This window comes from Martes martes (assembly GCF_963455335.1).
Source record: "Martes martes genome assembly, chromosome: X".
Taxonomy (NCBI): domain Eukaryota; kingdom Metazoa; phylum Chordata; class Mammalia; order Carnivora; family Mustelidae; genus Martes; species Martes martes.
Genome location: NC_137897.1, coordinates 6,311,393 through 6,337,049, shown reverse-complemented (window position 1 = coordinate 6,337,049; position 25,657 = coordinate 6,311,393). Strand labels below are relative to the sequence as shown.

The window sequence follows — 25,657 nt, the reverse complement described above, 5'->3', positions numbered from 1 at the left end:
AGCTGAGGAGATATTTGGACCCTGGTGTTCGCAGAGCGGCAACATATTCCCAACAGCGAAAAGAGGAAAATAACCCACATGCCCACCGATGGACGAATGGATCCACCAAGCTTGTATAAATTATAAACACACACACACACGCATGCACGTGTACACATGACAGAGTACTAGTCGGCCTATGAAGAGAACAAAATTCTGATACGCGCCACACTGTGGGTGAACGACAAGGATGTCACGTCAAGGAAAATGCGCCGGACACCAAAGGGCAAGAGTGTGTGTCCCCACCCGTGTGCGGCAGCTGGCGGCGTCACAGAGACAGAAGGCGGAGCGGGGGTTGCCGGGAGCGGGCAGGTGGGTGGGAGGACAAGGAGTTACCGCCCTAACAGCTACGGAGTTTTAATGTGGGAAGACGAAACCATTCTGGGGATGGACAGTGAAATCTGCATAATGCCACTAAACTGTATACTTAAAATTTACCATTTTGACCATGTTTTCTTTTTAATTTTTTTAAAGATTTATTTACTTGAGAGTGAGCATGGCTGGGAGAGGGGCACAGAGAGAGGGAGCGAGAAATCCCCAGCTGACTCAGCACTCAGCACAGTGTCGGACACAAGGCTTGATCCCAGCCCCCCGAGATCATGACTTGAACTAAAATCAAGAGTCGGATGGACGTTCAACCAGCTGAGCCACCCAGGTGCCCCCAAATGGGAAATTCTGTATTTTGTGTATTTATACCACAGTAAAAGAAAATCTCAAAGAAAATCAACCTTCAGTTGTAAATGCATTTCTTCCAAAGACCCGACTTGGTAAAAAAGAAACTTAGATCAAAACGGTGATGAGAGTTAAATCGCACATCAGCCATCTTATTTTGGAGTGAGTGTCAAGAAAAAATGACCACTTTCTCTTCCTGAGCCAGCCTCAAACCCTTAACCAGGAAACACAAAATGGACTCTGTTCTCTCCAGATTCATTGTTGACTCTCTGACATACTTCCTGCTAGCACAGAGCCGTTCTCTAGAAACAATCTCAGAATCTTGGTACTTTCTGAAATATCTACACATTAGTCAAACCCGGAAATTCTTAGGCCAGTTTCTGTCCATGGGGAATTTAGCTACATGGTAGCAGAATCACACATTTTGGTTAATTCAATTCGTATTAATCTTTGCAGCTGGGAAATGGGACAGAAGTTCTTGTTCAATCAAGATCATAAAAGCCATTCAAAAAAAAGTTGAACACACCATGCTGTGTGTTCAAATGATGTTCAGCACCGTCCTTGTGGTTACTGGCAGAAGCTCTAGAAGCCTGAGAAAAACAACAGGTATTCAGATTTAATTAATCTCAGCCAAATCACTTCTCCCTACCTCAGATGAAAGCTTCAGGGGAAAAAAGGACATTTCGGCATAATTCTTAGTGGAAGCTGTTCCCCTTACTTTGAAACAAGAAAGGAGTTAGTAAGAGGATGACATTAACAAATTTCTCTCAGGAGGTTTCCAGGTGGCGGTTCACTCAACTCTGATCTTCTACAAGCCTGTGTCAATCTTTACGAAAATACAAGGGGTTATCAAATGACTGTGGCACGTTAGTGAAGCTTCTGAAAGGCATCGTTTCTGACCTCTAGGCCCCTCCCACTGACTGTGCTGTCAGTGCCTCGAGGCAGGCCTGAACCGCCAGTCACCTCCCCCCAGAGAACTTACCCTGTCCCTGGCTTGAGCCCCCAGATGCATTCCTGGTCCTGGCCCTTCCAGCTCCACACTCGTCCCACACGACGTGTCCTCGTGGAAGTCCAACCAGCAACCCAAACACAGCCTGTCCGTGACGGGGCCCTGCACCCACCTCCCACACCAACACCAACGGGACCCTCCTCCCACCTGCTGTCCCAGCGGATGACACCTCCCTTCCGGCCTCCTGTACCCAGGACATCTGCGTTGATCTCTGCTGAAGTATCCCAAATCTGGGCTTTCCTTCCTGGCCCCATGGAGCTCCACTAGTGGAAAATCAGACTGTCTTCTGCCTGGGAGCGGCCTACAGCCACTACGGTCCCTCCCCGGCCCAGGAGCCAGCCACCTGCTGGTGCCGTGGGAAGGCACTGGAGGGTTTCAAGTCCGAACTCACCACCATTATTACTACTGATGGTTGTTCCCTGCACACAGCTCTGATCCCATCCCCTTGTCAGATGCTTACTCCCATCACATCACACCTGCCCGGTCTAGCTTTTCACCTCTCATGTTCCTGAAGCTCGGTCCTACTGCCTGGTCTTTGCACGTGCTGTTCCCAAGCTCTCTTCTGGCTCTTCCCAGGTGCATCCCCAAGACTTCAACTCAACCATCTCCTCATTAAGAGGCCTTCTTACTTCTACCATGTCACCCAAGTCACTCGGACACATGACCCTGCTCCTGACCTTCCCGGACCGTGTCGTTACCCAAGCACCTTGTCTGTTTTTCCGCTTACTGCCTGTCCAGCTGTAGCAGGCCGGGGCATCAGCACCTGCACCGGAGCTCACGGGGCATCTGGCTCAGCACCCGCAAATCCACAAAGCTTAGCTTTGTGCTTTAAACAAGAATGAAACTTAACAGACAAGCACCAAAAAAAAAAAAAAACCCCCACAAAAAACAACAACCAAAAAAACACAACACCTTCCGAATACAGTAAGATGTACTTAACACCAAACTCCACTGAATATTGCATCTTCCTACTTGATGACTCATGCACCATTTTCGGGTCCTGCAGGGCTTTATAGTAAGCGTCAATGATAATCATATAGTAAGGGTAGAAGCAGAAGCTGGGTGAGATCACAGCCGTCCAAATTTATACCCTTATGAGCAGACGGCGGTGCCTCCCCGTTGTTACTTACATGTGAGAGTTTAGTATCATTATCACATAAACCTTACAACCAAGTTAGTCCAACACATACGTCACGACTAGACTGCACTCTTCACTGTATGGTCTAACAATTAGAAGATAAGTCACGGCCAGTTCTTGTGAAGGATTCTGCTACTCCCAGCGGCCGGGATATCCTTCAGACATGCAGTATCCCCAAACCCATCCAGGGCTGCTCAGCTGTGTTCGGCTGGCCTCGCTCCTGTTAACTACAAACTACGGAGACATCACCCAAACACAGGAAGTACGAGTGCGCAAGGAACCTGTTACCAGCTCTTCCCAGAAATGAACTTGAAGTCCCTTTAGACGGATTCGGTGTAGGCAAGACAACCAAGCAGGCTGGGGATACAGGGGAAGTCTGGTGAGATGCAGACAAGAGATTTCTGTGTTGCTTTCATGTGGGAGGACCAGAAGCTAGAAACCCTGCAAAAGGCGCTAGGCACTCTGGGTGGAGTCTCTTGGGGGAGTTCTGGCTGGGACTCCTCGGAGCAAAGGGGAAGCCGGCCCTCCGAGTACTCACAGATGACTGGGCATTCACATGCTTTAAGGGAAAACAACAGAATGCAGAAGATGTGCACGCCTCCTTTTTTAGGATTCCCAGCTTTTACTGACTTTTTCAATGAACATGGCAATGCTCAGGCCAGATTTTGGGGGAGGGGGATAACGGCCGACTTCTGTCTTTTCACACAAAACTCCCTATATCTCTGGGTGATGAACATGCATTTATCATGGGCATAAATCAAGAAGTCATTTGTACTTACACCATGAAATTCTACATAGCTAGCAGTGATTGCCTACTTTCTGGAGTCCAGAGAAAGCCCAAGCTTCTATGGCTAGAGATTCACAATGTGAAATTACGCAGTAAAATCACTACAATATTCCAGATACCACCCCCCAAATCCTCTGAAGCTCCTTTACAAAATGTGTCCAAGTGCCTAATATGTAACATAAATTACGATTATTTTCACTAAAACTGAAATAAGTTAATTCAAACTGAAATGTTTTCCACCTTGTGAAATGTCAGCTTATAAAAACTCATTTCACGAACATTCTGTCCTAAAGGCAGCTATCTGCAAAGGGAAATACGTACCTCGGAAATAGGATACATTTTAAATAGAAGACAAAATGCTGATCTTTGACCTAGTCCCTCAACCTCTTCACCTCCACCTTCAAAGGATGCTTAAAACTCCTTTCTTCCCAACGTCAGTGAGGTAGAGCCTTCCTGACCCCAAGAGGAATGGTTTGCTCACGGCCACCTTGGGCTCCCAGGGATCCCGTGTGTAGCGCGTGGAAGGACCAACTACAATCGCTGGGATGGCTTCCTCGTATGTCTCACGCCTCCTCCAGATGCCAGACCTAAGACCCTTATACCTGTTTGCACTTACGTGTCTATTCCAGAGGTTCTCATCAGCGGGGTGATGATGTTCCCCTAGGGGACACTGGGCACTCTCTGGACACAGTTTGGGTTGCTCTAACTGCTGCGAGGAGAGTTACTGGTACGTGGTGGGTGGCACCCCGGGCTGCAGCTCAACACCCCACAAAGCAGAGGACAGCCCCACCGCTGAGAACTATCCAGTCCCATATGTAAATAATGCCCAGGCTCAGACACCCGTTCTGTCCCCTTATGGGAATCTATGCGGTTTTCCTGCAGCCCGTGTTCATGTTCTATACAAGTTTAACTTCCCTCCTTGCTCCTAAGTTGTCTACAAGACACCTTCACTCTTTTGGTAGGAACTCAGTCTCGCTTTATCTTTCCAGCGTTCGAGGACTGCTCACATAGGTTCTGGGCATCACTGCAGGGAGGCCGACAATCCACCAAGTGTTAATGTTTCTATTTTCTAAAGCTACTGTCCTTAAAAAATAATGGCTCAATATATTTGTTCCAAACAAATATATTCTGCCTAAATTTAACAGAATAAAACACTTACCATATGGCACTCAGCTTTATTAATTAGCAGGTCAGGTGACACGCTAGCGACGTACAATAATTACTATAGCGTTTTGTATTTAGGGCATCTTCCTCATCAAGATGGGAAAAACACACACACACACACACACACACACACACACACACAAGAAAAAAAATCCCCAAGGATGGTCTGAGTCACAGAATCTCAATGAACCTCAACTTCCATTCTACCTAGAAGGCACTCTGTTCGCCGGCCCACAGCCTTTTGCTTCGACCCAATGGTGTCCACCCTCAGTGCAGAGATGGACAGGGAAGCGAGGGAAACAACAGCGACATGATCAGGTACAAACAGGCTCAGGATGTCCAGGGCGTCTATTAAAATGAGAAGAAGAATCATTATGAACACCAGTCCATCATCACGCCTACCTCACAAGGCAGTACCTGCTGACACCAAAAAATTAGCCAAAGAGGCCAAAAACAACAGGTTGAATTAAAATCAAATTAAAAACGCAGGCGCTGTACCTCCCGTCTCCCCCGTTGCACCGCTCCTACTGGATATTAGTGGCTTGATTACTCAGAACATTGCCACGTGGATGAAGCCTGCATGTAAGCCCTCGTCGCTGCTCGCTCAGCTGCCACGTGGACATCGGGGTATCCAAGTCACCATAAATGTGAGGAAGCAATCCACATACACCCGACCCTCAAACGGCTTGGTCTGACTGCATTAATAATCTCTTCTAAAGTCTAGGGGCCGTAAACCCCCATTTAACGAGATCGCTCTCACCGAATGGAAATTCAGCGCGGCAGGTCAGGGGGGCACTTAGGACCAATATACTGGGGAAATGTGATGACGATTCACGAAGCCTCTCGAAAGCAAAATACTTTACCAAAGGCTTGGTATTAATAAAAAGTGCTCCGTTTGCATACGTTTTAACGGCATCGCCACTGTAAGAAAATGCAGCCTGGATTCTCCTTACTGGGTCAGAAGATGCTATTGAAACAAAACCGGGGCTTCTTACTCGTCAGCTCGCCTCACTCCACCTGTCTGATCACAAGCCTCTCGGTAGTTGAAACAAGATCCTGCTCAGGGAAAAGCATTATGTTTGCTAATTTCTGCACAAACCCCAAGAGAAATCAATTTCACTTTACAATTTTTCTAATTGGAAAAGGTACATTAAAAAGTGTGCAGGGTTTTTTTTTCTCAACCAAGTGCTGTTATATAACGGAAAATGGTGTTTTACCTATCTTTCGAGAAACAAAGATTTTAAAAACTTTAATTCCACGGCTGAAAATCATAAAGAAAAGAACTCAAATATACCAGAATAACACTGAAAAGCAATCAGTACTTCAATACTCCTACTGCATTCTGCTTTGGCGGCAGTGCTGGAGGGCGCGAGTGACTGTATCTGCCTTTTGATAAATACCGCAGGTCCCTGAAATCCATAAAATGCAATATAACCGAAAGCAAAGTGACTTCCCCGGCTCTCGTTTGTAGCACCACATCTAATGTGTCACACGGAGCACTTACTTCTCAGCCCACTAGAACGGAAGATTTTTGTCTGCTTTGTTCACTGCTACACTCCCTGCATCGAACATAGTTCTGGATGTCCACACAGTAGGTGCTCAGTAAACGCAGGCTGGCTGGCTGAATGCTTGACGCTGAGAGAGGAAGTGAATGCAAATGACTGAAGAGCAGACCCGTTCATGGAGAGCTTAATGGGTGCAAATATTTTGCAACAAGCTGTGCGGATGGAGGTGGTACTAGGGGGAAGACCACAAAGACAGAAGATCAAGTCCTTTCCTGTGCCAGGTGGCCACGACATACACACCATGCACTCATGTCAACAGTAACTCCCAACACTGCGTTCGATCTTGTCTGACCTAGGATAGGAAAGAAAAAGAAAGCCTCCCTTTCGTCTTGGCTACTCCATTTAGCCCTTAGAACACAGGCGAGATCCTCGTCCGTTCTGTGGACAGAGAGAGAGGTCTCTAGGCACCAGGCAGAAACTCATAAGACAGAACAGGGCCTCGAGCCCAGTCCACGGGTCTTCCCTCACCCATTTCCCCCTCCATCCTTGGAGAACAGGACAGCTGAACTTCACGTGGGCACACGGCCACACCCTCCCCACAGGACCTGTTTTCCATGCGACCCAGTTCTGGCCGATGACCAGGAGGAGAAGTCAAACTCGCAGCTTCCTGAGCGCACCCTTCACATCACAGTGTCGCCGTCAGCAAGTATCACCGGCTCCTCCGTGTGGGAACTTCCTTCTTCTGCATGTGGCACCAAATTTTATTTCTTTAGAGCCCCGGGGTGTGGCGCCGCCTAAACAAAGCTTGAAAAAACCAGCCTTCATCAGAGGAAGCATCCCTGGGCTCCATCCCGGACTCTGAACCTGAAAGTTTCCTTTGTCAGGGTCAGTGATGCAACCTCTTGGACGCCCTTCATCTTGAGTGTACAATGGGTTTCGCCTTTTTTATCTCATAGGGATGCCGTAGGGATAAGTGCAGATGGAGGGCCTGCTCCCTTTCCAGTGAGATGAGCCCTGCCTTCTCGGGGCCAACTCCCGATACCGGGGGAGCTTGGCGGGGGTAGGTGGAGGTAGGCTGAGGTGACCATGCTTGAAAACAGCCCAATGCGGAGCCGGACAAATCATCAAGATGACTCAGTGGAATGTACAGAATGTTTTTCAAAGGGGAGGTGAAAGCACGGTCTGGGATGTGATCATTAACCAGGAGCCTGTAATTCTGAGCATTACTTCCTTCGTTTGTTACAGGAGAACTCGGAGGGAGACCTGCACTGTCCGAAAGAAACAGGTCAGCTTCTGTAGAGCTTTAAATTTCAAACAAGTTGCGACCTGTAAATTTATTTTTCATAATACATTGAAATTTAATATATACACAAAATAGCATCATTTCAACATGTATTCCATATCGAAAATTAATTGAGATCTTTCAGGTTCCTTTTTCTAACTCAATCTCCAAAATCTTCAATGTGTACTTTTCACTATGACACATCTCGATTAGGAAATTAAATTTTCATTGGAAATACATAACTGCTATTATAGTTCAGAAAATGTACACGTGAAATCACAGATCACATTATCTACATAACTCCCAACATACTTAAATGTTTTCCAATAACTAAGCCAAGTACTGACATTTAAAGCTAAATCAATTAAAAGGAAATGCAATTTTAAAGTCCACCCCTCAGTGACACTAGCCACATTTCAGGTACCACAGTTCCACATGTCTAGTGGCTACCTGACTGGACACAGCAGGTCATGACAGCTACTAAGAAAAATCCTTTGACTGTGGTCTACAGGGTGGAGGGATATGGGGTCTTCCCAGGCCAGATGATTCCTCCGTAACTGGTCCTCATGCAGATTTTTAAATTACATGCCCACAACACTTTCTGTCTTAACCAACACCACATATTAATAACTTACCAAAGTTTAAAACTATCTCCTCCTAAAAACAGTATTAAGTTTCTTCCTCAAAATTACTTCTCATTATCATGAGCTAGTTTTCATAGTTCTAGATAATGGACCTCAGAGTCTCCAATTGGACCGACCTAGGAGTCCACATTTATAGCAGGGGCTGTAAATGCAAATTACAAACTGAATTTCACATATGAGATGGTAGAAAAAAAGACAGACACAAAATTTCTTTTCGATAATTTTTCACAGGGATCACTTGTTGAAATGGAATGAGAGTGAAACAGAATGTATTATTGTATCATTACATATTAAATTATGCTCTGCAATATTAACCTGATGTATATTAAGATATGTTGCAATATTAATTTCACTGGTTTCTTTTTACTCTGTATTGTGGCCACAAGAAAATCACATTCAGGGCCCCCATTCTAGTTCTACTGCACAGCACCCATGGAGATCACTTCTAGGTGCCTGTAGGCTCTGACATGCTGATGGTGGTTACCAGATGAAAGCAGACAGTCTGTTTTGGCCACAGGATTCTGGCTTTAATTGTGACCATTGCCGATTTTTAATTATATGCCATAACAACTTCTTTATTCCTTGACCAATCTGAAACACATTATTCATCACAAACCTTTCCAGTCGAAGACTAGCTTTCTCTCAGAAAAAAAGTAATTTTGCGTTTGAAGTTATGTCTTAATATTGTGAATCACTAGAAGTTCCATCAGACACCTGAGCAAGGTGCAGGTGAAAGCCTGAGTCTCAGAACGCCAAGGTCATCGGCAGGCCACCCCTGGGGTGAGCAAACAGCCCCAGGCTCAACTCTGGGCTCATTATACATTCTGAGTTTGGAGCTTCCAGGCTCAGCAGGTGGCACAGGTCTCATTTCCAAGTAAGGACCCAAGTTAGCTGAAGCTCCCTCATCTCCAAAATGGGGGTGACCTCACGATACCGGTGTCGCACTTCCTCACACGTGGCCACAGGCACACAAAGGCAACGATGCTAAGTAACCGGCTTTGTGCAGGAGACAAAACAGCAGAGCTCAGGTCCCACTGGGCCACTAATTAAGAACAAAACACCTTCGCCAGGACTACCATTCGTCACTCTTGTAATTAGCCTTACATTTAAGTCTTCTTTCAGGTCTGACATTCTCTGCCCCTAACTTTCAGGGAACACTTCGTGATTCTAATGACTGAAGCCCCGCCCATTATGCCCATTACGCCCATTACACATGCAGAATCATCGCCTACAGGGCTGGAGCCTGGGGGCGAGGGGGGCCCACCGCATGCCCGTCCTCAGGGACCACAGACACGGACTCAACTGTCTTTGTTTTAGCAACGGAGTATCACTGCAGCCTTCGGTTCACGTGGAACCACAAACACACCGCCCCGGTGATGGAGCGGAAGGAAGGAGAAGGAATCCACTCTGGCGGATGCGGGCGCTGTGTGTGCGCACCTGTACGCCCTGTGAAACTGAGTTCAAATTCAAAGTCATCGACCTTGACCCACATTCCGGAGAGGCACGTGAGAGAAGTCTGCTGCTCCCCATTCTCGCCTTCTGGGCCTACTGCACACCGCAGAACAAAGAAGACTCTGAGTCTGGGGTACGAAAACAGACAGGAAATGGGTCGTAATGAGTCGTAAGGAAATGCCCGATATTGGAGAAAATGGCCATTTCCCCGTGGATTATCTCACCTACTGATACTCGGCAGGAAATGACTCATTCAAGCCCTGGATAGCCTCTTCCCTAATTAATGTACTTTTGAGCAAAAATGCCCAGACACCACTACGGCACTCCACCTGCAATGCTGTAAAAGGACAGGAATCCCACCCCCATATTATCACAGCGTTTCTCTGAATAAGGGCTTCAGAGAGCTTTAGAAAATTCTGCGCCCAATCGTCTGATAAAATGGTTCCCTGCTTCACGTGCAGCACAGAGCCTGTCGCAAAGTCGATACTCGATTAATTCATTTGTATGAGAAGACATATGTCACCCACATACACACACTCACGCGTATATACACATCCTTTGGAAACACTGAACTTTGGCTAATGACGAGTGGAAACAAATCGACAAGTTTGCCAATTTATAATTATATTTTAAAGATCTTTTATTGGCTAACATAAGAATCTGTGCTTTTCCTACAGCTGTCATTCTATAAAAATACTGACTTTTGATAAGCATACTAGGAAACAGGAGATGAGTGGAATGCACGTGTCTCTGTGACTTCTGAACATATCAAGTTACATGATAACTGGTCTTAGCTCTGGTGCACACAGACTCCTTGAAGGAAAGGGGTTACACCAATGACATTAGAAACACATGTGTAGGTATAACCTTAGTAAATTAATCGCTAACATTCTGCTTTTGGACATAGATCCTGTTTAAAAATGCAGCCCTAATTTGTAAATTCAGTTTGTCTCAACTCAGAGCACTAATGCGCCAGCAAACATCAGAAATGACCCATTTAGCTCAAACTGACACTGCAAATCCTTAAAGCAACTGGCCTTCAAGGAAAATCCAGAAAGTGTCAAGTTCAAAGAATGAGTCTGAGGTATGCCTTTTAAAAGGGCTTTTGTCCAAATCACAGGGGAAAAAAAATGCAAATGGCTGACCAACAAGATAAAATAGTCCACCTCATTAATAATCAAAGAAATGCAAATATATATATATATATATACATATACGTATATATATAAAAAGATGCCACGCACTCCCAGCTCAGCTGACCACCATCGTGGGAGCTCCCTGAGAGGGCTGTCCCCCCAGCCCCCAGTACTATACAACTTGAACAACCTTTCAGGAAAGCAATTTGGTAATCAGTCTCAAGAGCCCTTCAATTCTACTTCAAGCAAACTATCCTGAAACACAAACCGGAAGCGATCTAAATCTCCAATCACGTGTATTCCGTAAACTACAGCACATGAACGTGACAGGAGCGATGCACACAAATGTGTTCATTAAAGGCTGGTAGATGACCCATGCTTCCTCTGGAAGCTTAAGCAGAGATGAGCACGAGACAGCGGAACGTGCAGACTGCTACACACGCACAGGTACAGACATTTGGGAGGAAATACACCAGAACACTGAAGGGGAACTTCCACGGGTGGGTTTAGAGGAGTCTAGTTTCTTTCCATGCTATTTTTTTTTTTCAAATTGCTCACATTATTTTTTAAAATCAGAATAGAGTTATGAGAACCCTGGCACGCAAAGAATAATGACTAGGTTCCACATCTGGTATTAACAAGACACATAAGATAGCTATTCACCTATTTCTTCCTTTCCTAAGAACATCAATGATGCTTTTCCTTCTATCACGTGATGCATTGGGGCAATTCTTTTCTTCCCTAGGAATACACGCACCGACCTCCTCTGAGTCAGCTTTTTGGAGCTTTCTGATGCTAAAGTCTACAAACGCTACATTAAATATTTATGATTGATATTCGCTGCTTCTAAAAATACACAGAGGAGAAGGTCTCTTAACAAGGCCTCCAATTGGATTTTCTCGCTGAATTAAACCAGCCCCATGCACCCCACAGACGTGCTGACAGCTGCCCACAGGCCTGGAACTCACCGTGCTGGGGTCCCCTTCCTTCCCCGCGGGCCCAGGGGCCTCCCTGCCAGAGCCCGAACCTGCACGTCCCATGAAGACCCCGTGTCCACCGGGCCCAAACCTGCTTGTGCCAGCCGGACCGGGTAAGTACATTTGTGAAAAGTAATTCAATATTGTATCAACCTACAAACTGGGCGCACAAAACTCTCTTCTCCCAGAACTACATCAGATGCTGTGTTGCAGTGAGGCCAACCCAAGACAGACCACGAGACACAAATGTGTCATCAAGACAGCTGTAGGGCGGACAAGGGGGAACAGGTGTGGGAAGAGGCCACAAATTCGTGGGTGGATTCTGCACAGAAATGCTTTCAGAAATCTCTCCCAGATCCCACTTCCACCTTAAAGAAGCCGACACTGGAGACGGCAGAGGACAAACCACAGGTTCAGTTTATGACAAGAGATGACCTGGATCTGCAGTTAGGAAAAAGCTCTATCCCCTTCTGTCGAGAGGCCGGTGAATGAGCCTGCACTTGGTGTACTTGAACCTAAAGCACAAACAACCCCCAGTGAAGCTTAACACGCGTGCCCTGAGCGTGGGCTCGGGAAGAACGGCCCACGGAAAGGAAGAACGGTAACTGCAGAGTCGCGAGCCCCGGCACCCGCCACCGGCAAGTGACCGGGGCGGTGCATCAGACGTACGGCACGCGGACGCCACACACCCCTGACAGCACGTGAGAGGAGGGGACTTAACCTCTGTGGGTCTTTGTCCCCAAAACTCATTACCCGAATCTGATCCAGCGAAAAACATCAGCCAAACGCAGACTGAAGAACGTTCTACAAGATGCATGACCAGCATTCCTCAAAATGATCAGGGTCACTACAACAACAACAACAACAAAGTCTGAGAACCTGTCGTAGCCCAGAGAACCAGAGAACATAAGTAAGGAGAAAGCACGACTAAACTCCATATGCTGCCCGGGGTGGGATACTGGCCCAGGAAAAGGACATGAATGAAAAAATGGGTGAGACCTAAAAAGAAAAGTCTGAGACCATGTTCCACATTTTATTTACATTTTAAGACTAACTTTAATCTCAAAACCACATATCCATACACCTATCTCCTTTCTGTAGATTTTACTTAAATGCACGGTTTCCCAAAGACTGTAAACAAATATTTACCATGTCTGTTACATGTAACACACCAGAACGGCTTTTAACAGAATTTATCGACCTCTCCACCCCCCTTCAGCAACATTTTTTATTATAACTACAGGTATCAAAACAATCCTGAACATCTTTTTGCTATTACTAGGAGTCAGCACCCACACTGCTTCAAAAATTAACAGAATTTGTGACAATATTTATTGTACCTGCTACTTCAGACAATTTTAGCTGAAGCTCTTTCATTAAGCAAGACAGACAAAGCACGCCACTTCTGTTTTTCCTTCTCGAGATGTGATTTTACTTTTCAGGAACACACACGCTTCCGCAGCATCTGACTCGTCTCTCCATGCTTTTATCTTGTAAACCTGAATTCCATTTTGAGTACTCCAGGTTTATGCTTAAATGATAGTGCCTTAACAGAGGAAAAAGAATTGTGCTGCATTTTTCCTCCTGTAACCTGAAAACATAATGGTGTACACATATTAAATATATTCTCACGAATGTCCAGGTCATGTTTTCCATGAATTCATGGAATTCTTTCACTTAACGTGTGGGTATTTTTGCACTGTGATATTTAATCAAGACATTAACATGAGTAGAAGGTGGCTGATGTAAGACAAGTTTGAGATCCACTAAAATCAACTGTCGTATGTTTGTCCTTCTGGTGGCTGTAGAAGCTTCATATTTTCTTTGGACATCATTAGAAGTCTTGGCTCTTGAAGTACAACTTTAATGCTACATGAATTGTGCCATTCTGCTAACACTGCTATGCTCCGGGCATCCATCATTCCACTGGAATTATTAATTCCATTCATATTCATTCTGGTTACAAATCTACGTGATGGAGGAGTTTCTGGGTATTTAGCTTCACATTCTACTTTCGGGCTATGTATTGTTTTCATAATTTGTCCTTGGTGGCCCAATAATCATGCCTGTCCACCTTTTAAGTGTCACATCTTCATCATCTTCGAGGCCCCACCTAACCATACCATCGCCTACTCCTTTTTGTCCTTCTCCGAGTTCTTCCAACAAGCGAAAATTACGAGGAACATTATCTCCTGTGGGGACCACCATCTTCTCCTGCAGTCCCAATAAAAAAAGTTTTATAATAATGTATAAGAGTAGCATTCCTTGTGATCCCCTGGTTTACCCAATGCTCTCTGATACTGACCAGCTCTGGGTGTCCAGCCCATAGGTGAGATGGCTCGTCCGTGCCTGCAAGAGTCGCAGAAGCAGTGGCGCCTGTGAGCCACGGCGTGCCTGACTTTACCAGGGAGAGAACCTATACGCATACACGAACCAACCAGCCCAATCTGGGTCAACAGATTGTTACCGAGGGCTGCCACCAAGAACTCGTTCCTACTGATGAGTCGGGGTCACCGCAAATCCTCAACACATCAGAGATCGCTAGCCTTTCCCAGAGGAAACACCTACCCACTCTTACCAAGTTACAAGTCTTACACAGGTCTCCCATTTCCACCATTCAAAACGCCCTTCTCTTTATTATTCTGTTTTTATTTCCAACTTCCCCAGCCCCCACCTTAACCCTCTGGATTATTTGCTTTAGCCAGACTTGAAGAGCAGGGATGAAAATCCTTCAAGGATAAAGCGTAGAGCAAAAAGGAGGAAATGCCCTTCAAGAGCCGGGCCTCAGGGTCAGGACCACTAACAGTAAAGTCTGGCACCCCCAAGCTTCGGGCCAAAGCAACTGGCCACATTTAGGGCAAGGTAAGGCCTTCCCATCTGGCTCCAGAACTCAAAAGTGCAGGTGAATACATCACCTGGAAGTTTCTAACCTTCCCGATGCTGACAGACACCATGGGACCTGGCTCCTGCCTATGATGTCCTGGGGCTCAGAGCACTGGGTCTGGAGCTGTCCACTCAGAAAAGGCACTCCCCTCTCTGCACTGCAGCTGCCTTGTCCAGAAAACACAGGAGCCAGACGAGAATCTTAAGATCCCTTCTCAACTCGAAAATGAGGATCCTATGAAATGTTCATTGACTCATTCTGAGTGTCCTAATTTGTAAAATGGAACTCCTACTTATCACCAGGTTCATTTCTCTACATCTGATGTGCCTTAAATTACTGTTCAAAACTGCCTTTATTATTCTATTCCGTCCTCTACACATCTCCAGGGTGTTGCCCAACGCCTGGTGCACAGTTCTCAATCAGTATCTCCCAAAGGAATGAATGAATGAATGATTCTAATGCTGCATGAGCAAAGAGCAACAGACATGCTATCATCTTCGAAATCACAAGTAAGAGAGAAGATTTTGTAGAGTATGGCACTGGCACAAAAACAGATACATAGATCAATGGAATAGAATGGAAAGCCCAGAAATGAGCCTATGATTCTAGTCAAATCATCCGTAACAAAGGAGGCAAGAATATGTAGTGGGAAAAAGACAGTCTCTTCAAGAAATGTTAGGAAAACTGAACCGCTATGTGCAAAAAAATGAAACTGGACCACTTTCTCACCATACACCAAAACAAACTCTAACCGGATTAAAGACCTAGATGTGAGAACTGAAACCATAAAACTCTTCAAAGAAAACAGAGGCACTGATCTCCTGCACACTGGCCTTAGCAATATTTTTCTGAGTATGTCTCCCCCCGGCAAGGGAAATAAAAGCAAAAATAAACAATCGAGACCACATCAAACTAAAAAAGCTTTTATACGGCAAAGAAAACCATCAACAAAATGAAAAGGCAAAACAAAACCTACCGAAAGGGAGAAAATACTTGCAAGTGATATATCCAAAATGGGCTCAATCCAAAATACGTAAAAAACTCAACACAACACCAAAAAGACAAATAATCCAATTAAAAATGGGCAGACGACATGAACAGACATGTCTCCACAGCGGACATCAAGATGGTCAACAGACACATGGAAAGATGCTCCACTTCACCCATCAAGAGAATTCAAATCAAAACCACAATGAGATACCATCACCTCACACAAGCTGGAATGGCTAGAATGAAAAAGACAAGAAACAGCAAGTGCTGGCGAGGACGTGGAGAAAAAGGAACCCTCGCGTACTGTGGTGGGAATGCAAACTGGTGTGACCACTGTGGAAAACAGTATGGAGGTTCCTCAAGAAACTAGAAACAGAAGTACCATGTGGTCGGGGCGCCTGGCTGGCTCAGTGGGTTAAGCCGCTGCCTTCGGCTCAGGTCATGATCTCAAGGTCCTGGGATTGAGTCCCGCATCGGGCTCTCTGCTCGGCAGGGAGCCTGCTTCCCTCTCTCTCTCTCTGCCTGCCTCTCTGTCTACTTGTGATCTCTCTGTCAAATAAATAAATAAAATCTTTAAAAAAAAAAGAAGTACCATGTGGTCCAGTAATTCTACTCCGGGTATTTAGCTGAAAAATCCAAGAACACTAATTTGGAAAAGATACAAGCACTCCTATGTTTATTGCAGCATTATTTACAATAACCAAGATAGGAAGCAGCCCAGATGTCCACCAACAGATAGAAAAGATGTGGTATATGCACACGATGAAATACTACTTAGGCATAAAAGAGTGCAATCTTGACATTTGTGACAACATGGCTGGACTAAGAGTGTACTAGGTTACGTGAAATCAGCCAGTCAGAGAAAGACAAATACCACACGGTTTTGCTTCCACGCGGAATTGAAAAAACAAAATGAACGAACAAACAAAAAACAGCAATAAAAAAAGAGGACACTCACAAATACAGAGAACCAACCAGTAATCAGCCAGAGGGCAGGGGGTTGGGGGTACAGACGAAATAGGTAAAGGGGATTAAGAGGCACCAACTTCCAAAGTACAGCATGAATCAGGCACAGGGAGGATCCGTACAGCATAGGGAATACGGTCAATAACACTGCAACAGCTTTGCCTGGTGAAAGACCGTACCTACACTGATCGCAGTAGTTCCTAACGTGTGGAACTGCTGAATCGCTATGGTGTACACCTGAAACTAATATATGTCAACCACACTTGAATTAGCAATAAAAATTTTAAAGAAGTTTTGAAAGAGATAAAATTCCGTAAACTTTGGGAACATTTGGGGGGGCAAAAAGAATCTCGTGAACTTTTCTTTCGTTAACTCTGCATGGAAGACAGCAAGGAAGGTAATTCAATTTCAGTGTCTTGAAAGGGAAAGAAACAACATTTCCTAAATGTCTTGGGGCAGCAAGAGCATGTAGACGGGCAGCAATCCCGACAGTAACTGGAAGACTGAGAGGGATACACAGTGAAGATGGGCACTGACAAGGCTCACTCAACAAATGTTTCCATTCGACTGGAGGGAAAAAGATTTGTCTCCCCAAGAATACAATTAAGAGCACAAAATAAGCACCCAGTCATTGTTCTTTAACTGACTACTATGTAGTAAAGTGAGAATCTTTATAAGGTTCTAATGGTTCCAAAGCTCATGCCATGAGCAGGGCTAAATAAAAAAAGAATTTCTCCAGCATTTTTTTAAAAAAGATTTATTTATTTATTTTGGGGGCTGGCAGAGGAAGAGAGAAAGAGAATCTCCAGCAGACTCCCCACTGAGCGCAAAGCCCAGAGGGGGACTCAATTCCACAACCCTGAGATCATGACCGAGCTAAAATCAAGTCTGACACTTAACCAACTGAGCCACCCAGGTACCCCTCCAGAATTTTCTGATAATCTGTAATGTACTCAAAGGAGTCATCTCTAACCAAGATGCCAATTTATGGTATAAAAGGCAGAGTGCTGTGGTAGGCAGCCTCACAGATGGCACCCAATGAGCCCACCTCCTGGTGTTCAAATCCTGGCCTATCCCAACCCACATCTGGCAAGGTGGGTCCGTGTGACCAACAGAACACAGCAGAATCGATGGTATATCACTTCTGCAATTAGGTATGAAATGACTACGGTTTTTAGCACTTTCTTTATCTCTTTCTCTCCAATCCCTCTTCCCCTCTATGTCCATTTTTCTCATATGGATCACTCACTCTGGGAGGAAGCCAGGAAATGAGCAGCCCTACAGAGGAGCAGAAGCTTCCTGCCAACTTGCACATCCGTGAATGAGCCTGGAATGGATCCTCCAGCTGGGAGAATTTTCACAGATCACAGCCAGAGCCGACAATGGGACTACAACTCACGAGACACCCTGAACTAGACCATTGGGCTCATTTGTACTTGGACTCCTGACTCTCAGAACCAGTACGAGATACTAAGTGTTGGTAACTTTCAGCTGTTGACCACGGGATTATTTGTTACACAGCAACTGATAATGAATGCAGGGGCTGAAACCAGAGTATACTAGGAGAAATAACCAACCTGGCCTAGAAACTAACCCCATCAATCCACTCCCTATCCACCTGCTCTGAGCCAATAATTACTATTTAATTCTACTTGTTTGCCTTCAGGAAAGCATACAAAGACCCAGACTAAATGGATCTATTTTGCCGCCATCGATTACTTCTCTCTCTTTTTTTTTTTTTTTTTTTGAGACTGAGAGACAGCAGGGAGTTGGGGGGTGGGGTGGGGGACGCAGTGCGATACAGAAGGAGAGGGAGAAAGAGACTCTCAAGAAGGCTCCACACCCAGTGCGGAGCCCAAGATGGGATCCATCTCATGACCTAAGCCAAGATCAAGACCGGACGCTTAACCCACTGAGCCACTCAGGCACCCCTCCAACAGCTCTCTTTTAAAGAGTAAAATCTGCGCCTGTTGGGTAAGTCACTTCCCTCCCAGATGCATGCAGCCTTAGAAACCAGACGGCTCTTTCCTCCCCCTAAGTCCCCAGCAAATACCTTGCTCCCCTCAGCGCAGCATCTCCATGTCCAAACGGTACAAGCAGTAGTTCTCATCAGATCCGAGGACAAGCTCCTGCTGCAAGTTCTTGGTATGTTACCTCGTGTAACAGAACTTAGACTTTTTACCTCCAAAGCGGAATTCTAGTTTGTTTGGCTGCCTTCTTCATGGGTCTGACGCTAACGGCTGGAATGGACAGAATGGACAGATGCATACGCACTCTAACTGGGACTCTAATTATGAAGCGGGATCTCGTCTGGGGAGCGTAATTATGATGCGGAATCGTATTCCCCGTTGAGAAAACTACTACTGGAAGCCGATCCTCTGGGCCCCCGTCCGTCTCCTGGGGCTGAATTCGGGGACAGAACACCCGGGTCACCTCCTGTTTACTATCTGAAGCCACCAACGCTGCAGAGAGGGGGAAATTCCCAGGTCCGGGTTTCACCTTCCACGCTCTGAAACTTGCAAACACAGAGCATTCTTGAGCAGACGTGTTGTTTAACACGCTTCCCTCAGAAGAGCCAGAAGAGTCTTGAAAGATGTCTGACTCTGCATCGAAGACTCACCCACGGTGTCATTTCTTTCAGAGAAAACTGGCCAAGACGCCACGGACACATCTCCGGATTCCAGGCACCAAGACCCCATGGGCACAACTGTCCCTCTTCCTGCCCCCCTCTGGCTAAAACAAGGGGGGGGGCTGCGCTCAGAACTCCCAGATTCTGCCCCCCCCCCTCCCGTGGCCAGGGGCCTTTAAGAGTCCTTGCTGTGTGGCTGGATGATGCAGTATTCCAAGGGACAAGGCGAGTGGGCCCACAGAGGACACTGTCACCAGGACCCGGGCTCATTCCTCCTGTTCAGTCGTCCGAAGAAGATTCGTCATGCAGCGTGACTGAGCGGGTTCCCAGGCCGAAGGTCCAAGTCAGTGCGCACAGCCGTGAAGCGCACACATCAGAAACGCCACCCCGCGCCTCTGGGAACGGTGATCATCCAAACCTCCCCTCCTGAGGGACAGACTGCTGGAATCTGCGGACCCCTGGCAGAGAAACATGAAATAAAAAGTCCCCCAAGTCGATGCTAGCCTCTGCCTGGCTTTTGACCTCACCGCTTGACTATGCTCCTGGGTACAAAGACGAAGCGGCCTTGACCCTTTATGGAACACTGCACTTGGAGCGCTGTCCTATTTACATGCGGATTTTATTAAAGACAAAGAAGTTTTAACTGGACCTCTTTCGCTTGCCTTGTAAAAACGTCCAATGGCCCCAGGCATGCATCAGGTGTGGCTGGGTGGCCCGCTGGGAGTGGGGGGTGGGGAGGGGGTCCGGGAGAGGAAGGGCATGGTGGGATGAGGTGTGGGGGATGACCACTACTGCGGGTTGAACTGGGTCTTCCCCAAAGCAGAGGTTGCAGTCCCAACCCCCCTGCACTGCAGAATGAGATCGTATTTGGAAACGCGGTCATCGCAGATGGAATTCATCAAGATGAAGTCATACGGGAGTGGGGTGTGCCCCTGACCCACACGGCTGCTGTGAAGACAGAGACACACAGAGAAGGCAGAGGAGGGAGCGCTGTGTCTGCAAAGCCAGGAGCGCCCAGGGCTCCTGGCAGCCACGGGAAGCCAGCGGAGAGAGACATGGAAGGATCCTCTCCCCCAGGGCCTCCTTCATTCCGAGGGTGGGTGGCCTCGGTGACACCCTGACGTCAGACTTCGGTGCTCCAGAACCGAGAGAGAGTAAGTCTCTGCTGTTTTAGGCCACGCAGCATGTGGCTCGCTGTTAGTCCTGGGGGACGGACGCAACCACTGACCGTGGGCGTGGCTCTTACTCTCTCGGCAAAACCCTGGGAGGCAAAGGCGCCTCTGGCTTTGGTCCTACATGGGACCTCGGCTGTTCCCACTCGGACGGACGCCCCAGCGCAACAGCACCGACGTGGGCCTCCGCCTTTCCCTTCCTGTGCGGGGACACACCTCGGGTTCAGGTGGGCCTGGAGAGAGAGGACGTACCAGATGTCAAACGACAGACTTCATACGCTAGGGCTTCCAAATGTTGTCCACAAATACACACACACAGGCATGTTTTATGTGACTGGTTTCCATATAGGTGTCCACACATACAGCTTCCGCTTTTGTAAAACAGTGAGATTTTTACTGTATTTATAAAAATCACTAGATAATTATTCTGAAAACAAAGGTGGTGCTGTGGGTTCCAGACCAATGAGAGAGACACTGGAACTACAGCTTAGCCTGGCCCCCAGGGTCTGTGACAGCAAACCACAGAACGGATGAGAAACCATTACCATAATGAGCTCTTTCTCCAGTCCCAGTAATGAGTCCGCTTGAAGAATTAATTAGAAATTCTGAAATGGCTTCCCTTAAAGGAGAAAGATTGGTTTGTCTGGAAGAACAGTAAGCAGCTCGAGTCCGGAGGCACGTGTTCCCGAAACCTGCTCTCACTCTTAACTGCTGAGGATGGCTGAAAGGAAAGGAATCTTCATTTACTCCGAGTTCTCTCCAGTGTGTCCTTCCACAACTCACGCAGCGAGCCTGCTCGTTTACAGCGACTGCTGGCATGTGTACGACAAACGTTCCAGGATCTAATCAAGAACTAAGTTTGCCTTCAGAACCTCTGAATCTACAGTTCCTCACGCAGTCAACTGCAACCAGTTATTAGGAACCGTAAGAGGCGAGGGGCGCCTGGCCTGCTCCATAGATGGAGTGTGACTCTTGGTATTGGGGGTTGTGAGTTCAAGCCTCACGTTGTGGGTGTAGATGTTACTTAAAAATGAAAGCTTAAAAAAAAAAGAAGGGAAAAAAATCCTTAAATCACCTATAATCCTCACCTCTACAAAAGGAAAAAATATGGTCTATTAGCATTAAATGGCAGATACCTTATAAGAACTGAAATTCAGTGACTTTGTATATAACTGTAATCAACTCTACCCAATACTTGGCATCCATTTAGTGTGAAAGAAATCACCTTTTGACGATCTAGTTCGTCTGCTGTCATTTAAAAATATACTGACGTCCAACTTCAGGGCGATACATTCAAAGCAGAGGAGCCCCGTGTCCAGGACCAGTCACAGCTCAGGATTCGATTTCACCACAAAGTGTCGTGAGCCAGGAATTCTCAGATCAAGAAGAAGGGCTTGTGAGATAGAAAACATGTTGCTGGAAATAGCTCCGCTTGCTCAGAGAACTAGCAGCAAGAGGGTCTCCAAACACAGTAACAGAAGAGGAACTTGAAGACGTAGCCAGCATTTGTATTTCATGGCTATGAATACTCTGCTTCACAGTCCCGAAGTCACCTAACTTAGCTTCAGCGCCAGTATGAGGCATTCTAGAAAGTTCTGTATATAGGAACCACACAGAGCACCAAATACTACTGTGCTCCCTCAGAAAGGTAACACGTGTGAAATAATAAAAGGAAAAGAAGAAAATCACCTGCTCATCATGCCTTTGACCTCCTGTACACATATTCCGTATTTCTGTCTAACACAGGCACAAGCGTGGAGGCTGGGCCGCAATCCCAGTTCCTCGTTCACTGCAATTCCATCCCCGAGCTACACTTCTGGGAGCTGTGGCTAGGTCTGCCTTGACCACTTGCGTCCAGAAATAAGCTCGGTGCTCACAGAGGCTGCCCAAAGCTGGACAGCTATCACCTCACCTTTGCTATTCATGGAATGAAGAGAAAAACAAAACTCTCATGTGTACCCTGCCTCGGGAGGACATTCCTGACAACCCTTGCCCACCACACCCCCCGTTCCTGAACAGCTCCACAGAGACCGCATGTGGCCGCGAATCCTGGCCCTATTTGACCCAGATGTCCACACCCGCCCAACCAAGAGCACGGAGGTTCGCTGAATGCAAATGCTGACTGCATGGGTATCGCCCTCCAGGCACTGAACACCATCCCCCACATTTGTGCGACAGTCATCACTAATGTGCTCTCCCAGAGACTCGGACTCATACCGCCAGAAGTAACGCCCCAAAACACGGACTTATGACATCATCCTCTACTGAGCAAAACGTCCAGCGATCCCCCCCACACAAGTAATCGAGTCCACATGTCCTGACTGGTTTGTTCCCTCCACCAAGAAGAACCTTTGCTTTCTCCTCTGGAGAAAATTCCATCCTGGAAAGGTCCAGTGGGAATGCCAGCACGTTCCTAAAGCCTGTCACCCTCTAGAGCAGACTCAGACCTCCACTCTGCTCCCACAACAGTCAGGGGTCTGCCCGTGTTCAGGCCTGTCCTAGCCAATCCAATCCCATAAAAAAGTAAGTTCTCTTTATTGGTGTGACCGTCCGTGCATGATACACACGAGAGCCTCAGCAAGTGTTGGCTGCACACATTCAAAATCCAACATCGTTATTTCATTACCACTCCAGGAAGAAGCATGGCTTTCCACTGATCTAAGCCCAACACAGCTAGGCTTGTGGGCCTCTTGGGTTTAAGGACTCAGTAAGTACGTGTCAACAAGTATTTCCATCTGGGGTCAGAAAGGATCGTCAACATTACCTACGTGGCGAGGAGAGTCTCCTTGTGTTACAAAGAAGGATACCACTGTCTGTAGTATTTTTTCCAACGTCCTGCTCAACCTCCACCATAGGTAGTTAAAAGCAGATGAAATCCTAGTGAGCTTGCCTGATCCAACTGAAAGAGACAGAGCATAGCCTGCGCTTCACTTCCCATCATGGACCGGGTTTCATGCGTCCACCGACAGTGGAGAGTCACAGAGCGCCCTGGGGTCTCTCCTCTCCCCTGCGCTTCTCTGGGGTGTGTACGTGATCACCAGTGCCAGAGAGATGAGTGCCACTCCCTTTTAGGGATTCCCCCACAAAGGAAGCGTCAGCCATGCCCTGAGAAGGCCAGCACCCGTGACCTTTACCGAAAGGAGACGGCTCCCGGCAGCTACTCCCGCACTCCGGCTTGCGCGGTGCTCCACGGGGCAGGTGCAGGAGAGCTGGTCCTCACGCGCTAGTTCTTCAGCCGCATTCAGGCAAAACTGGCTCTGAGCAGCTAGAGGACGGTCGGCAAACACACACTTGATTTTCTAGTAACAACTACTGCTTTCCTGTGAACCCAAGAGGGTTGAGGCTGCCCCAACGGGAAAAGGAAAGAGGAACGAGGTCCGTGCCAAGGCTCCTGCGCGTTGTCTACAGGAAGACCACTGGCCATCAACTGCACTCCTCCTGGAGACTCATGTCCTGCTCTGATCTCATAAAACCCCAGGTTATCCGCCCACAGCATCTGTCTGTCTTCCACCTCAAATGTCTGGGAGTGCACGCCGAGCACCCGGCTTATGATGGAGAGCTACCTTTTCCCTCCCAGCGTGATCCACTCTGCACCCGCACTGCCAGGTTCCGCTGCGTCCAGGAACTGCTCCGAAAGCCGGGCCAGCGACTACCAGCGCGATGTTACGGCTACGTCTCAAATGATGAAGATGAAGAGAAACAAAGAACCTCATTGCCTCACATTCCAGTATCTGATGTGTTTTCTTTTCTTTTCTTTTTTTTTTTGAAGATTTTATTTATTTATTTGACAGGCAGAGATCACAAGTAGGCAGAGAGGCAGGCAGAGAGAGAGGGGGAAGCAGGCTCCCCGCTAAGCAGAGAGCCTGATGCGGGGCTCGATCCCAGGACCCTGAGATCATGATCTGAGCCAAAGGCAGAGGCTTTAACCCACTGAGTCACCCAGGCGCCCCTGATGTGTTTTATTTTCTAATCAAGATATCATTTGTCAATCACATATTCTTGTCTTAAAAATTTTTATTTATTTGAGGTTTGGGGGGAGGGGAGGAGGTCTCAAGCAGACTCCACCTCGAGGCTCGATCTCACATCTCTGAGATCATGACCTGAGCCAAAACCAAGAGTCGGACACTAAATTGACTGAGCCACCCAGGAGCCCTTCTAACACAGAGGGGTGCCCTTTTTACCTGTGAGCAAGATCTGTAACGTATTCAGGGGCAGCTGGGTTTCTGGTTTTTGTTTTTCAGTTCTGGGGAAACTTACAACCAAAAATCAACTGTGAGTTACAAACAAGGCACGGACTCGGCTGCACCGCGAGTGGGAATATGGTCAGAGCCGCACACGGGAATGGGGAGAGAAGACAGACAACAGCGGAGACTTCTGAGAGAACGCTTCTGAAAATCAAGGGACCTGTCCATAAAAACTCAAAGATCCAGGGCTCACTACCTCTGACAAGGGAATACACCTGCTCTCGTGCCTCTGTGGCCCCCTTGTGCCCGATCACTGCAGTGACCCTACGGCGCTCAGAAAACCCCTCCTCCAGCCATCCCAGCCAGGCGGTTCCGAGGAACCCAGCAGCACGGCGCACAAGGAAACAGAACCATCCGATGCACAATGTTACAGGCTGAATTACGTTCTCCTGAAAAGATACGCTGAAAACCGAACCCCCAGGACCTCACAATGTCCCCTGATCTGGACGTGGGGTCTCTGCAGCAGGCATCAAGCGAAGGCAAGAGCAACGTTCCTGCTCCTCTCCACTGCCGGAGAGTAAAGGGCTGCCACACGAATCCTGGGTCCCCTTCATGCACTAGAAGACACGGCAAGGCTAGAACCAGTGTCCTAGTTTCACAGGGCGACCAGACCAAAGGGACACAAGTCGGGACGCCGAACGGAAATGTCTCCTGTCACGTTCTGGAGTCCGGAAGTCGGAGATCCAGCTTGCGAGAACATGCTGCAGGCCTCCCGTCTTGACTCCTGGAGTCTGGGAGTCTGGAACAAGCTGTCGGCAGGGCCGGCGCCCTCGGAGGGGGAAGGAGCGAAGAGCCGGTGCAGGCCTTCCTCACTCGTCGACGGCTATCTCTGTGCTCACATGCACCTGAGTCCAAATGTCCTCCTTTTATAAGGCCCAGTCGTACTGGATCAGGGCCTGCCCCAACGGCCGCACTAACTTGATTCCTCCTGTAAGACCCTATCTCCAAAAAGGCGACCTTCTGAGGT

General features: G+C 47.3%; 2 protein-coding genes across 4 annotated transcripts in view; both read right to left on the bottom strand.

Annotated features, from left to right (window-relative positions):
* TBL1X (transducin beta like 1 X-linked) overlaps positions 1–25,657 on the bottom strand; it is a 214,678-nt gene that overhangs the window by 75,383 nt on the left and 113,638 nt on the right. The gene's annotated exons all lie outside the window — the stretch shown is intronic.
* Positions 13,578–14,013, bottom strand: LOC308336994 (ubiquitin-conjugating enzyme E2 variant 2-like; the record flags this gene model as incomplete). The annotated part of the gene is made up of 2 exons (XM_080794911.1): positions 13,578–13,731; positions 13,847–14,013. The coding sequence occupies 2 exons, from the start codon at positions 14,011–14,013 to the stop codon at positions 13,578–13,580; spliced, it is 321 nt and encodes a 106-aa protein (XP_080651037.1).